The sequence below is a fragment of the Diorhabda carinulata genome, chromosome X, assembly GCF_026250575.1.
Source record: "Diorhabda carinulata isolate Delta chromosome X, icDioCari1.1, whole genome shotgun sequence".
NCBI classification, from domain to species: Eukaryota; Metazoa; Arthropoda; class Insecta; order Coleoptera; family Chrysomelidae; genus Diorhabda; species Diorhabda carinulata.
This window is the reverse complement of record NC_079472.1, coordinates 66,391,478-66,406,521: the sequence shown is the minus strand read 5'-3', so window position 1 is coordinate 66,406,521 and position 15,044 is coordinate 66,391,478. Positions and strand designations below refer to the sequence as shown.

General features: G+C 33.0%; 1 protein-coding gene across 2 annotated transcripts in view; it reads right to left on the bottom strand.

The window, feature by feature from the left end:
• Nucleotides 1-15,044, bottom strand: part of LOC130902233 (uncharacterized) — a 384,279-nt gene that overhangs the window by 97,845 nt on the left and 271,390 nt on the right. For both annotated transcript variants that reach the window (XM_057814189.1, XM_057814190.1), the window contains one exon: nucleotides 561-662. In XM_057814189.1, coding sequence (XP_057670172.1) covers nucleotides 561-662 — 102 coding nt within the window. The remainder of the gene's footprint in view (nucleotides 1-560; nucleotides 663-15,044) is intronic.

The following is a 15,044-nucleotide window of genomic DNA, read 5'->3' as shown; positions in this document are numbered from 1 at the left end:
GATTTCTTGATGAGTTTAATTGAAAAAAACGGTCATCTCGAGGAATTAACACTGAAGGACGTCCTTGTCCCGGCCTCCTAGAATGTGAACCAGTCCCTTGAAATGTTTGCATGGTTGTGTGGTGTACGCCAAACAGATTTGTCACTTCACGATAACTTTGTCCCCTGTTTCTTTCAGCTTCGCGTTCACTTAACTGCCTAACTCTATTTATTTTTCGTTTAAATAGTCTCGACTTTAACACACCTTGATTGACTTAAATTACTGCTGTCCACAAGTTGGTACAACAATAGAATGAAAGAAACATTAAAATATGCACAAAATTAAAATTTGATATTGAAATAAAGGGTTGTGCGTAATTTATGGTTCGAGATTATATTTTTCAGTCGATAATTATAGTTTTTACGATGAGGATTTTGATAACAAAAATGTCTTGAGAAAAGGTGATATCCTGGTTCAATGGGTTCACTTTGTAGGTCTATAGTTACATTTCCAAAAAAAATAATTTGATCAAATTTGAAACATGGACAGTACTCAGTAAATATATTAAGAAATATACTAACCTCCTTTGGAAATGTGGGATATATTGACACTGTCCTTGTTAACACATTTACATTGAGCTTCGAAACGGTCGTCAGATGGACATATTCTACATCTGCTACAATCTGAAATAAGAATGGAAACAGTGTATAAGAATAGGAGAATCTATCAATAATCTTTATTGAGGGTTTACCCATTTCCCAAGCACCACAATCGGGACTGATTTTAAATATAAACATTCTTAAATTTTCTATCTAAGACTATTTGTATTTCATTCTATTCTATATTATTTTATAATTTTCCCTTTCAAGAGCATTCACGATTTTTCCCAAAATTTTTATTTGAGAAACTTGTTATTCTTTGAATTTTACGCCAATATACAGATTTTGAACCAGATATTTTGGTTTCTGAGAAATTTTTAGTTGGTGATGAAAAATTTGATGAAAGGATGAAAACAGTATAAATTAGAGGTATTAAACCGTAACGTGAGTGGTCGGTTGGTACCACTGATTCATGTTTGACAGTTGACATTTCAAAAGTTTGCTTGGTTCGAAAAAAAACTCCTGTGAGCGTAAATTGGGACCAAGAACTTCAATTTACACCACCAGAATTGCTGCACGTGCCATAAATAATTTACCTTTTTGGAAATTAAATTCAAGGTTAAGATTTTCCAAGGAATTTCTTCATTGCATATTCGTACTTTTTGTCCATATTTCATAACTACATTCACTTACTTCACTATATAATCATGAATTTGCTCAAGCTATTAAATAATTTTTTCATAATATGAAATAGGAATAATGATATCTTATTATGAGAATGTTTCCGAAGTCTAAAATATGACATTATATTATATGGGAGGTTAATGTGACAACTGACACACTGTTAACACTACCACTACACCAAAAGTCACATAGTTTTCTTTAGGAACTAAAGGTAAACTAGAATCTATTAAGTTGTTATTTACACGATTTCTGTTTTCACTGTGAATTAATATACAATGTCTCTAACGTTCTTATCTCGGGATAAATCTGTTGGTATCGGTGAAATAAAGAAAAATGCATTAAGTCGTACTTTTTCCGAATATGATCAAATGCAGCTCGAAAAGAAAGCATTTAAGTGAATAGCCATCTGGCTGCAGACAATAAAAAATTAAAATATATATTTCTCGTTAGATTGCTACTGATTTATGTTATGTTATTCATCCCATTTTTTTTTCTTTGAGACCGTTGTTTTCCTTTTAACTAACTTGGGCACCACAGAGCATTGGTTTGAGTCGTGCACGTGCGATATCCATAATTGTTGTGTCGAGTTCTATAATTGTCTTGGCATAATGTCACGAAAAACTAAATTTGATAGTGAGTGCAGAGTTTTTTCAATCACTGCGTTTGATTTGTAATCGAACAGTTGCTGTTTGTAAGGAATTTAATTTGAAGAGACACTATTGACCGGTACTACAACAGCAAATGATATTTATTCTGCAATTGTGCATTTGATAGCAGAATATGAACTCGATTGAAATATACTTAGCAGCATGGATAACGTTTGTTAGTGATGTGACTTTTTGTTAGACATGAATAAACATTTGACTGATTTGAATATAAACTTACGGGGTAATAAAATGATTGTCACTCGAATGTATTCATATATTCAAGCTTTTGAGACAAAGTTGAGGCTGTGGGAAACTCAGATAAAAAATCAATCATTGGAAAATCTCCCTCATTTAAAATCATTTGGCACAGTGAACCAAAGAAATTGGATGAATATTTTCAACTTCTGCTAAATTACGGAATTCAGCAATCGTTTTGAAAACTTTCACAAAATGGATTAAATGGAATTACCAATTTTCAACAGTCCATTCAATTTTGGAGCTTTACAATCGTACAGTATTTTGGAAGAAAAATTTAATGATATCAATGCTCTTACATTTCATATACAATATTTCAAGAGTTTGAATTAAAAAAGCATGCAGCACGCATTCTCTGCATGTTTGGTAGCATCTATTTATGAGAGCAGATGTTTTCCGTCATGAGAATAAATAAGAACAAACATTGAACAAGACTTACGAGTGGACACCTCCAATCAATTCTTAAAAAAACTACAACGCATATGATACCTGGTATATGGTAGTTCTGGGACCATCCTCGTATGTTTAATTAAACAATTATAAGTTTACAAAAATTTTTCACAGTGACAGAACCCAATTCAATTAGTGGGATGGCATTCAAAATAAGAAAGTGACAAATTTGATCGAAAATGTTTTAGATAAAGAAAAAGATTCTTTCACTCAAAAAGAAAAAAGGTTATTTCAGGCATACAAATACTGAACCTGACCGGATAAAAGAATTTATTCCAAAATCCAACTATTCGTTTCACACTTAGTAAAACAACAGTTCTACATAATTGATGTATCTCAAGAGACGCATCAAAATCATAAAAATATGTTAACATTCATGAAAACGACAACGGGAGTATCATTTGAATGTTTATTTCTACAAAGAAAATTTTCATCACGATTTAAATAGAGTTTGAATGAAACACTTCTCAAACCCCCTTAAACTTTCAATTTATGAAAATACTCAAGAGAAAATAATGATCACAATGTTAATCTAGTTAACCTCGACGGTTCCAAGTTGTGTTGAATGTATCAAATAGATAGAAAATGATAAGTTTCTAAAAAATGTATATAATTCCAAATATTCAAACATTTGCTGCTTCTGCACTCTGGGCTCTCGAGCTCCCCATTTCTTCATATCAATTTCATATCCAAAAATTATATTACGACTTTATATGAAGAGGAAATTCTCAATTTCTGTACGATTGATTGATATAATTTCTTCTCTAGTGAATTACATTTCAATTAGCGAGAAACTTGAACCGAAGAGTATCTCACCTAGAATGGGTCCTTGCTGGCAAGTTTTACAGTACCTAGATAACTATGTCGTACACTTTCATATTTAGGATGTGATATATTATAATTGAATTATCGGAAAGTCGAATATACTGAGAACGAGTATGTATGAACAGAATTTGAAAATTTACAGGAGGTTTCGAAAGTCGTCTGCGTTAATTGGTTTAAATAGAATTCGCAATGCGTTCTACTACTCAAACCAAACATATAACGAATAGCTCTTTTTTGTAATTTGATTATAGATTCGAAGAGGTGCGAACTACAAGACCCCCAGAAAGGTGAGCAATAGCGAAGATGCAATTCGAACAATGAGTATTAAGTTGTTGAAGCAGTACGAATATTGAGCTGTTTAGACACAGATTTAAAGGCAAATCAATCAGAGGATAATTTTTTCGCCAAGGTCTCTTAATCTATAGACCATTGAAGAGTATAGTTCTTGTAGTATCAATTTCAGAAGACAGTTATGCGAGTAACAATTAATATTTCATAAATACGCACGGCTCTCATACCAAATTAAGAAATGAAAAATAATGTTTATAAAATTCAGTAAATATCTAAATGAATAAACGGATGGCAATAACCGAATTGTCAAGGATAGTTCGATGGCGACTATATTACTTGGATCAGATAAAAAATTACCAAAGTTGTAATAAACGAATGGGGTACAAAAAGGGCTCAATTCATGTCTGGTACCGTGTTTAAACCAAACGCCCTTAAAGGCAAGTATATTTTACTCGTCTATTCACGTTTGATAATTTAATATTCATTCGTAGCATGTTAACGAGGTATAATAATGATTTTTTTAATAAAAAGAGCCCAACAAACACAGAATTGCTTACTGTTATTAAAGTTAGAGAAAATTTATTATATTAACAAGCTGTGCAAATACTCTTCTCAGACTACCCCCTTACTATTACATATCTAACCCTATAGAGTTAATATGTGCAAACGTGAAATCAGAACTACGAAAATGTAAAGAGGTTGTAGAACTTGTAAAGAAAGTTTTATCAGCACACCGCCAAGAGCTTCGGAAAAACTGTGTTGAACATTTTATCGAAGAAGAAGATGAGTATGTGGTATCACCCTCTTTACAACCCATTATAATTTAATCAAATGATGACTCTAGTTCAGACGATTCTGACTACCATGATTATTTATAAAAATACTTTGGAATTGAAATGCTTTTTTTCTTCTGTTTTATTTACAGTGAATTTATTCTCCTTTATGGTTTTTGATCTGAAAGTTCGTTTTACTGAAAAAAAAAATGATTCGATTGCCTTTTAACGAATACTTTCTCGCATAAGATAAACATATTTTCAAAAATATTTACAAAAATAATAAATTCATAAAAAAAGGTATTGTTGACAAGGGTTTTTATAATCTGCAATTGATATTAGAAGAAATATACCGTCAATATGTGGACCAAGATCGTATTAAATCATTGTTGAGTTTCAAAGGCTGTAAAGCTCCTTTGGAGAATGTAAATGAAGTTTTCTCAGTGTTTAAACAGAGACTGTTTGCGTCAGACCACTCCCGGTTCCACTTGTGTAATCGGCGAAGAAAATGAATAAATATATAAATTTATAGTTTTTAGTTTCGTTACCATTAATAAAAAATATTGTATCGAGTCTAACATTTTAATTTTGACTTTCAAGGAACCTGTGCATTTGCCTTTTAGATTGAGGATAACATGGAGAAGTACAGTGAAGTTACATTGTCCAAATCCTCAGCAATTTATAGCAGTTGAAGACTTGCCATCGCGCCCTGGAATTAGCTCTAAAATACAGGTTAATGGCCAGTTCAATGGAGCTGTATTCTCAGCTTTCCGATCTTTTTCCAATTAGAACGATGTTGCAACCGATGAAGATATTATACAGATCAACGTTTCCAAAAATTCTGTTGTATTTTTGAGCATTTCATCCAGAAAGTCAATCTATCAATAGCAGCTTCATAACATTCACCTTATCAGGGTAAGCCGTTAACGGGCCACAAATTAAAAAAAATGGAGAGGGGTTAATGGCATCGGATCTTTGAACAATTTGAACTGAAAGAGTGTATGTTTCTTCAAATGTGGTAATAGATGCACCTAATTAAACGTTTGACGGCGGCCTCCCATAGGTTACCTCAAATGAAGAGACCTTGAGGGAAATTTCTTGATGTTTGATCAATTCCGCTAATTTCTTGATATTATTCCGACAACCTATAAAATTAATGCTGTTATTCCTGTAAAGTAGATCGATGTGCAACGCCCTTAGTTACCGTGCACACGAAGATGGCGATATAAGCTTTAATCACAACGGCCTTTTTATGTCTTCCATAATAATTGGAGCAATACTTTGTTTGGCTCTGCACATTTGCTAGCAAAAAGTTCTGTCCAAGATAATTTTTGATTGCTTGGGAAACAACTTCATCGTTAAAATTGTACCTACCACAGAGAAGTTTTATTGTTGTAGATGGTACAGAGTGAAATTAGTCCAATTATTCTAAACTTAACTAAATTACGATTAGGTTAAAAATAAATTGATACAACCTTCTTAACACTAAAAATTTTCTTTTTATGTATTACATTCCGTTCAAAAAAAATTTTGAATCTTTATAATTGAATTTATGTTTTATTGATATTTTGTGATTCGTTAATGCAGTTTCATTTTTTTTTTAAGGTATTGAAGACCTCTTAGTCTATTTTCTAAATACTGATATGTTTGCCCTATATAGACAGCATCACAGTACTTGATATATAATTTTTTTCAGTTCTGGTGAAATATCTACCAGGGAAAAAGTAACTATTGAATCGTAATCTTGGATCTGACATAAAAAGTCAGGGCCGTGAAATCATGTTCTTTGAAATTACCACGTGTAAACAGATCAACGGGGTTAAGCTTACTCTTGATGTGGTGCCAAGTAGACTCTCTTCTATTCTCTTGAATAGTGAGAACCCGTCGGGATACAAACGAAGAAAAATCACATTCCCTATATTTCACCCATGGGAGGCAGTTTGAAGATTTATGGATTCGAAACTACAAATGGAGGAGAAAATCTTTTTTTCAAGTTTTTAGCATAAAAGTATTATCAGTACAAAGGACTACTAAATATAGGAAGCGTCATAAGCAACTTTGCTCGCATCACAAAACTACGCTGAGAAATTGCTTATTGTCGAGGATTTGAAAGCTGTGATAACTCAGAATGGATGAAACTTTGGAATTGTTTTAGAATATAACCAACAGAAACAGGAATATCTCTGTCTATCTGGGCTAATCAAAGAGATTTACTGATAATTTTTCCAATTACTTTCAAGGGGTTTTCTAAAAGACGGAATGTACTAGCTATAATAGAAAGTACCATTCTTATTGTCACACATGATATCTCGAGCAAATATGATTAAATTTCAAGTACATCAATGGTATTTTTCCATATAAGTGTTCAACTCAGAGAGTTTCTAATCAACCACATTCAGAGATTCCACTAAGAAGGATGTCGTCCATATATGTGGGTAAGAAAATTGTGGTTTTAGCAATAGAGAGTGAGGTATTATGTGATGCGATGTCCTTCAACACTCTGGTAGCGAGAAAAGGAGTACTAGATTGATCAATACTAAAACGTGAAAGCTGAATACATCTAAAAGAATCTAATGAACTGTCACGCCAAAGTACATTTTGTAAGTGATGTTGAGCGGGATTGATTTCTATCATACGGTACATTATTTGGATGTCCGCATGCAAGAGAAATTGAAATGTTGGAAAGCGACAAATGATATCGAACAATTTATCTTTAACCTCATATCCTGACAACAGCTCTATGGGAAACGAAATAATTGAGTTCTTTCAATAGATTATAAAAAAAGACAGCGGTACCACTCTACAGTTGTCAGAGGGAGATCAAACAAGACTTGTCTATATGTTTGAAAAAATTCAGTAATTTTTTCAAATTTGTTTTCCAAGCAATTAACCATTTCTTTGCTATGGAGAGCGAGTGTTATAATCTTTTCTTAGAGCTTGCTACAATGGGAAATCTATTTGATATCTGCCACTAGTTAAAATTTCAATAATTTCAAGAAATATAATCTCAGTTAGTTCATCATTGTTTGAACGAACTTTAGAGTCAAGGATCTCTTCGATTTCTCAAAATTTCTCCATCAACTTATTACGACCAATCAACAAAAGTTTCATTATGTGATAGAAAAAAAAATTTTTATAAAAAATTGTCAATGCGATTTCCAGAGACAGGACCTGTTATCACATAGCCTAACGAAAGTGAGCAGCTGAACTCCCATATTGATGACTAAATTGTTCAAAATACTCATCAGAATTGTACTTCAAAGTACAAAATTGCGCCAAGAAGTATTTGGATTTCTCCGGGATGGAGAAAAATTGGATCGGCCATCTCCAGCTTAACGTGCCAGAGAAGTTTCAATTTGCTAGGAGATGTTAGAAATTGGGGTAGTTGACTCGTTATATTGACAATAACTGAGCAGCTAATATTGAATACTATGTTCAAATTTATCAACAGTACATATGTTATCACCTAGACCAGAAATGTTTACATTATGATGCTTATAAGGGATATTTTAACTATCTACGAATAATTTTTTGATTAAATTCATTTCACTCGCGGAATATAATAGCGTCCGCGCAACCACTAACTTACAATTTTCACAAGAAACATTAACCAAAGTAAAAGTATTACTTAGTACAACTAATGGCCGACAACGAAATTTGTTGGGTAGTAGAATTGGAGTTAGTACTATTTGGATATTTACAGAGGGACTAGACGATGTATTTACATGGGTTTCCACTCAAATTAGGTTTACGTGAAGGATTAATCCCATTAAAGCGATTAAGGATAGGATTGTTTGAAACCGATCTAAAAGTCACTGGACATTCAAAATGAAGTAACGAATGGTGAGGATCAGAACAATTAAGACGTATATGTAAAGATTTGCAGTCAGATATCGAGTTGCGGTGAGCTAAGACAATTAAGGCACAGTTTATTCCAACTTGCGAATTGATATCGATCGATAGGAGACAGTTTTAAAAATCTTCTATACTTTTCTAAAGAATGAGAATATTTAGAGCAGTACATGCAGCTTTTTTTACACTCAAATAATTATGCAAACTGATATCAGTTCTACTATTAGTTATTTTGAATCCTTTCTTATTATTGCATTTGAATAAAATCAAGTAATCTACTGTATATCTTGTTTCAACAAGTTGAAAAAATTATATATATACTGGGAAATGATCGGGGTCTCTTTTACTTTCGAAAGCACGCCTGGCATTAAGATATAAATTTTATTCTAATAGGAAGACTATAAACAAACGAATAAAAATTTCCCTTTAATGTTTTTATCAAATAAATATTTTCCTTTGAAAAGATTTAAAAATCTTTTAAAATGGTAACTTTGCTTATAGCTGAAAGCTTCTGTTCTACAAGATTTACGAAAACATTATGCAACAGTTTACATTTGCTTTTATAAGCGTTTTGTGAGATTTGAAAAGCAACCTTCACAGTTTGATTAGTTACACTCAGGATATCTATCAATTTTAAAGATTGATAGGATTTTCGAAAAATGAAGTTTTTCACTACCTGATTGCAGCTTAAGATTTTTTAAAACTAATACTGGAAGTGAATCAAAGAACGAAGACCATTCAAAAGCGTCTTCAGTAAAAGTTTTAATATTAATTTTAGGAAGAACTATATTTACGATATCAACGGTAAATTCTGATTTATTAGCTTTACACACATTACCAATCTGTCTGCTACACTATTTTCAGAATGGGCCAAATTACCATCAACATCTACTTGAGATAAACTTGCTATTTCGGGCTACAACAACTAATAATTTTGATAGTGACGCTCATTTGTTTTTTAAATTAACGAAAATAAATATATTTATGTATACAGAGTGTCTTAAAAAAGTTAAACCCGTCACTAGGATGGATAGAAAACTAAAAAATATTTGGGGTTTGCTGAGTAAACAATTTTCGTAACATAGTATTGAAATTTTGTACGAATATGTTTTGGAAAATTATACATCCAATGAACTTGTTTTTATATCTGACTCTCATAGAGGGCGCTAGTTACACGGTTCGTATGGAGCATAACTTTTTCAATATTAGATTTATTAAACAAAATTTCAAGTGAACTTAAACATTTTTAAGGAATGTTTTGATTCGAAAATTATGAAGTTATAACCGATACTGGTAAAAAGTTATGGTAAATGTATTATTTAAACAAAAAGTCACAAGATGAAAATTTGAAAAAAGGCCAATGACACGAAATAGAATTCAATTAGAGTAGGTGTTCAAAATATACTGCGTTTTTACGAATATACAAGTCTATCCATGAATCTTCTAAATGATTGGGAGTCAGCTATTAAAATAACGTTGAATTCTGTCTCTCAATTCTTGAGGTGAATTTACCTCTGTAGCATAAACTTCTTCTTTAAGATACGGCCAAAATGTGTAATCCAAAGGGATTAAAACCGTATGACCGATGAAATCAATGAATCGGAGCTTCTCCATCTTTATCAATCCATCGATTCGTAAAATGGTTACTCAACCAATTACGACACATTATATCAAAGTGTGGTTGATCTCCATCGTGCATAAGAAATAGAGATCTTCCCTTGTTGAGTGTTAAAATATCTGGAATAAGTGATTGTTTTAAAAATCGAGGTAAATATCACCATTTAAATTTCCAGGTAGAATATGATAACCTATGAATTTGTTACCTAAATTTGCTGCCCAAAAAATGACTGTAAATGAATGTTGGTTATGTGATACCCTTTTGACATGTGGTTTCTGATCTTACCAGTAGTTCATTATGGGAGTAAAACATACCTTTTCGCGTAAAAGTGGCCTCGTCCGTAAAAAGATTACATTTTAAAAAATTTGGATTGAGGACTGTCCTTTTTTGTAAATGTTTGACAAAAATGCACTCTAACCAGTAGATCGTCAGGCAAAAGCTTTTGGACTTGTCTGTAATGATAAGATAAGATAACAATCCGACAAGAGCAATATGATTCATAGTTTGTTCGGACGCAATTTCGTAATTTTACCTTCACCCAAACAAACATCGGGACAGCATTCATCTTCTTCAGAGTTATCACCTTATTGCTCTTAAACAGAGTCTTCTTGCTTTTCTTCTATTGTATCTTCTGCGTCGGTATCGGATTCGTCGCCATTATCTCCATTTTCCAGCACGTCCTCTTCATTAAATAATAATTCATGGATGGCTGCCAGGTCGTCTGGGTCTGGGGGTTAAAACGTTCTCGCCTTTTTGCCATTTGTGTCTGGAACGTGATCAGGCGCAATCAATCTCACAGATTCAACCTTCTCTGACGGCGTCATAGAACGTACTGGATCTTAAGTGGGGGTAGGGTCAGCAATGGGGTAAGGAGTCAGGAAGGTTAGCTGGAAATCCTGCTCTCTGTTGTGAAACACTGAAACTTGGTGAACTAAAACAAATTCTACTCATCTCACAGATAAAATGCGCCCGACGGAAGATTCAGTATCCTCTAAGTACTCGAATAAGATGTATTTGTTTGTTTTGCCACATTCTTCACGCTAAATGTTGGATTTTAACTAATTTTGAATTGATTTTTCGTTTATTAATAGTTATTGTAGTTCTTGGCCTACCGGAATTTGAATTTTTAGGTCTCATATTCCCAGTCTTTCGACAAAGTCGTTCAATGGCTTTAAATTATTGTTACTTGGTAAGTTTCTTCGAGGACTTTTCTGCATAGCGCGTAACAACTGCACTAATTTCCTAAACACTCGCCTAAGGTTAATAACATGCCAGTTTGTTCAAAATTTACAGTACATTTTTATCAACAATATCTAATTCAACAAATAACAAGGTTTAAGAAATTATCATTGACTCAACGTCATAACTATCAATGCTGAGAGTTTTCCATGACAAGAGAATATGTTATTCCAATGTGAAATTTCAAAGTTAACTAATTATGTGTACACAGCTATTGGGGGTCTTAGTATGAAACAAACAATAATGTTAGTCACAGAACCGCAATCCACGATCATCAAATTGTTGTTTGATTCATACTAATGCCTCTAATAGCTCAGTGTCCTTATTTAACCCCTCAGCCTAATTTTTTCAATGTATCCGTTTTATCGATGGGGTCTTCTCAGACTACCCTCTTACTATTGCATATCTAACCCTATAGAGTTAATATGTGCAAACGTGAAATCAAAACTACGAAAATGTAATCAGTATCCAGAAGTTGGTAAAGAGGTTGTAGAACTCGTAAAGAAAGTTTTATCAGCACACCGCCAAGAGCTTCGGAAAAACTGTGTTGAACATGTTATCGAAGAAGAAGATGAGTATGTGGTATCACCCTCTTTACAACCCATTATAATTCAATCAAATGATGACTCTAGTTCAGATGATTCTGACTACCATGATTATTTATAAAGTTACTTTGGAATTGAAATGTTTTTTTTCTGTTTTATTTGCTGTAGATCATTCACAGAACTGAAAAATGTAAACTGAAATCAGTTAACAAAGTTACTCAAGATTGACCAAAGTAGAAATTGCTCTTTGAATGGGCCATGTTCTGAAGGGAAACGCATTTTAATAGTATACGCTGGAAGCAAAAACGGTTTCGTACCTAATGCTTATATATTATCTGCTGAAAAACTAAACTGTGCAGCTGATTATCATGAGGATAAGACACTAGAATTATTTGTCTCCAGTCTCCAGTCTTATAAGTCTCCAGAACTTAGTAAAGAGGTTGTGGAATTTGTAAGGAAAGTTCTAGCTGCAGACTGCCCAGAGCTTTGGAAAAACTGTGTTGAAAATGTTATCAAAGAAGAAGATGAGTATGTGGTATCACCTTCTTCACAATCCATCATAATTAAATCAAATTGTAACTCTGACTACCATGATTATTTGAAAAAATATAAAGAAAAGGTTTATTTTTCTTTTATTTTATTTGCAAAGAATTTATTTTTCTCTATGGGTTTTGCTCATTTCTTTTCCAGAAAAAAAAACGAATAGGGTACAAAAAGGGCTCAATTCACGTCTGGTATCCTCTTTAAACCAAACGCCCTTACAGGTAGGTATATTTCACTCGTCTATTCACGTTTTATAATTGAATATTCAGTTGTAACAAGGAATACTTTCTCGCATAAGATACACGTATTTTTAAAAGTATTTTTAAAAATAAAAAATTCATACAATGAGGTATCTACGTCTATGGTAGATCAAACAAAATTGTCGGCAAGGGTTTCGAACCAGTTTTTATAATCTGCAATTGACATTGAAAGAACTATACCTATTCACGCTATATTTCCACTTCCACCAATGATATTCAGTCGAATTTAAATAAAAGTTTATTTCTCCTATGTGTATTGTTGAGATACATAGTCTAAAATGACATTGAATATGTTTTTGAGTCATCCAAGGCATGGCCGTAAAACATATATGCATGGCACATATATAGTGAGAGATAAAAGCCTCATAAATATCAGAATTACTCCACAGTTTACGCTTGAAAGATATTAATGGGTAAAATGAGAAAAATATAACTGATGGTCAGGAAGTATGCTATAAAATCGAATGAATAGTTAAATTGTAGGAGAGTAAATAATTTTGAAAGTTTGAATTATATCCAGAGAACGGACAACAATAGCGAAATATTTAGTAGATAGGGTAAAAAAAAGTCATCAATTTTTGCGAATTTGCCATTATTGCCTTAGGCCTACACGACCTGTGGAACATCAATAAATAAAACCTGATATAGTTTGTTGAACCATTACTGTGAAATTTGATAAGATAAGATAAATTTGCAAAAAATAGAAGAGAATCAACTCCTATCGCATTATATCCAAAATAATAAGAAAATATACAGTGTGGAAAACCCAAACTATTTCATTATTTTATTTCGGTTATGGAAACAAGAGAATTATATATGAAAGAAAAAAAGTGTGATTCTCATCTCCAACTCACGTCAAATCAAAGATACAAATCCTTTAGGTGACAATTATATACTTGTAAAGTGTCATTAAGTTTTTGAGTGTAGTTTGCTCATCGAAATTATAATGAAGTGGTTCGTAGATAGGTTTCAAGGGCATAGTACCCCTATTGCATTCAGAAGTGAGGTGTAATTGAAAATAATTACTTGAGTTTTTAAATATCCGAGCCAACTCAGGTATAATACTATTTTCCAATAAATCTAAATACGCCGGACCATTTAAGTTACCCTCATTGAAAGAGGGACCAATTATTTTATCGCCTATTTTTCCAGCCCGTATATTCAGTTTTTCAGTTGCCGATTTACGTTTCCATTAATACAAAAAGTGGCCTCATCGCAAAACATATCTTTACTTAACAAATTTGGTTTTGATTATTTTGTTTTGTTGTAACATTTATCCAACATTAGGTCTGCAAATTCTTCTCGTCTTGCAAAATTGCCATCTAACAACTCTTGAGCCAACTTTACTTTGTATGGATGAAATTTATTGTCACGTAAAATTTTCATTACGGATGTTTGCGAAGTTCCCTGGATATTTGACAAGTACTAAAGTGCGAATCATCTTCTAACATGACATAAACATCCATAGATTCATTTTCAGTTGATGCAGTTTTTCTACGCCCTCATTTGGATAAATCTTCTACAGAACCAGTTTTGTTAGACTTTTATTTCCTGACAGCAGACGTTGTTATGGGTTTTCGGTTAATATATAAATTATTAAAGGTATAAAACGTTTCTTGTTGCCTATCACCATATCCTAACTATAACTTTTATTATCGAAACGCGCCTCAGACAGTGTAATCGTGAGTGTTGGAGTAGTGGTAGTCTAAACAATGTGTTCAGTATGAATATCACCAACGGTTTCCCCTCGGTCATTTTGTCTTTCAAACTATGTTCTACCAAAAAGTTTGAATTGATAATAAAAAGTCGACAACAATGAAAATTGGTGAAATTGCGTTTCCACGAGGCTCATTAGTATTCCACAGTGATATCTCGAACACGGAGAATGGACAAGTAGGGGCAGGAATATAAGACCAGGAACCAATCTCAGTATCCCAATGGGCTTACAACTTTGCATTTTACAAGCGGAAATATACGCTATCCTCACATGCGCAGCTCGCTGCACACAACGTAACTACCGCAATCGAAAGAAATTTATGCTATGAAATAGCAGAGCAAACAATAAAGTTACTCTTATGTAGGTACCTGACCACACCGAAGTACATGGCAACGAACAAGCCATGGAGAAAAAAATTCTTCCTTGGGACCATAGTCTGTTATAGGTTTCTCAAAAAACTATCAAGTCATGGTCATAAAAAAGTGAAAGAACAGGAAAAATACGAGCTAAGGAGAGTTACTGGTATGCTTACTGAATACTGTGCGGTGAACTACCTTCTAGAAAACATCGGAGAAACTACTGTTGTGAACGCACCTCGTATATATGTATATTTCCTTCATGTTATTAACCTGTTCGCCGCATATACTGAATTTTGTTACCGTGGCAACAAGCTGTATTGTGGTTTTTATTGTTAGACCTTTTTTTGCTTGTCTAGTCGTTTAACGCTGGGCCGTAAGATAAACAGAAAAAGAAATGTAACACTTGCT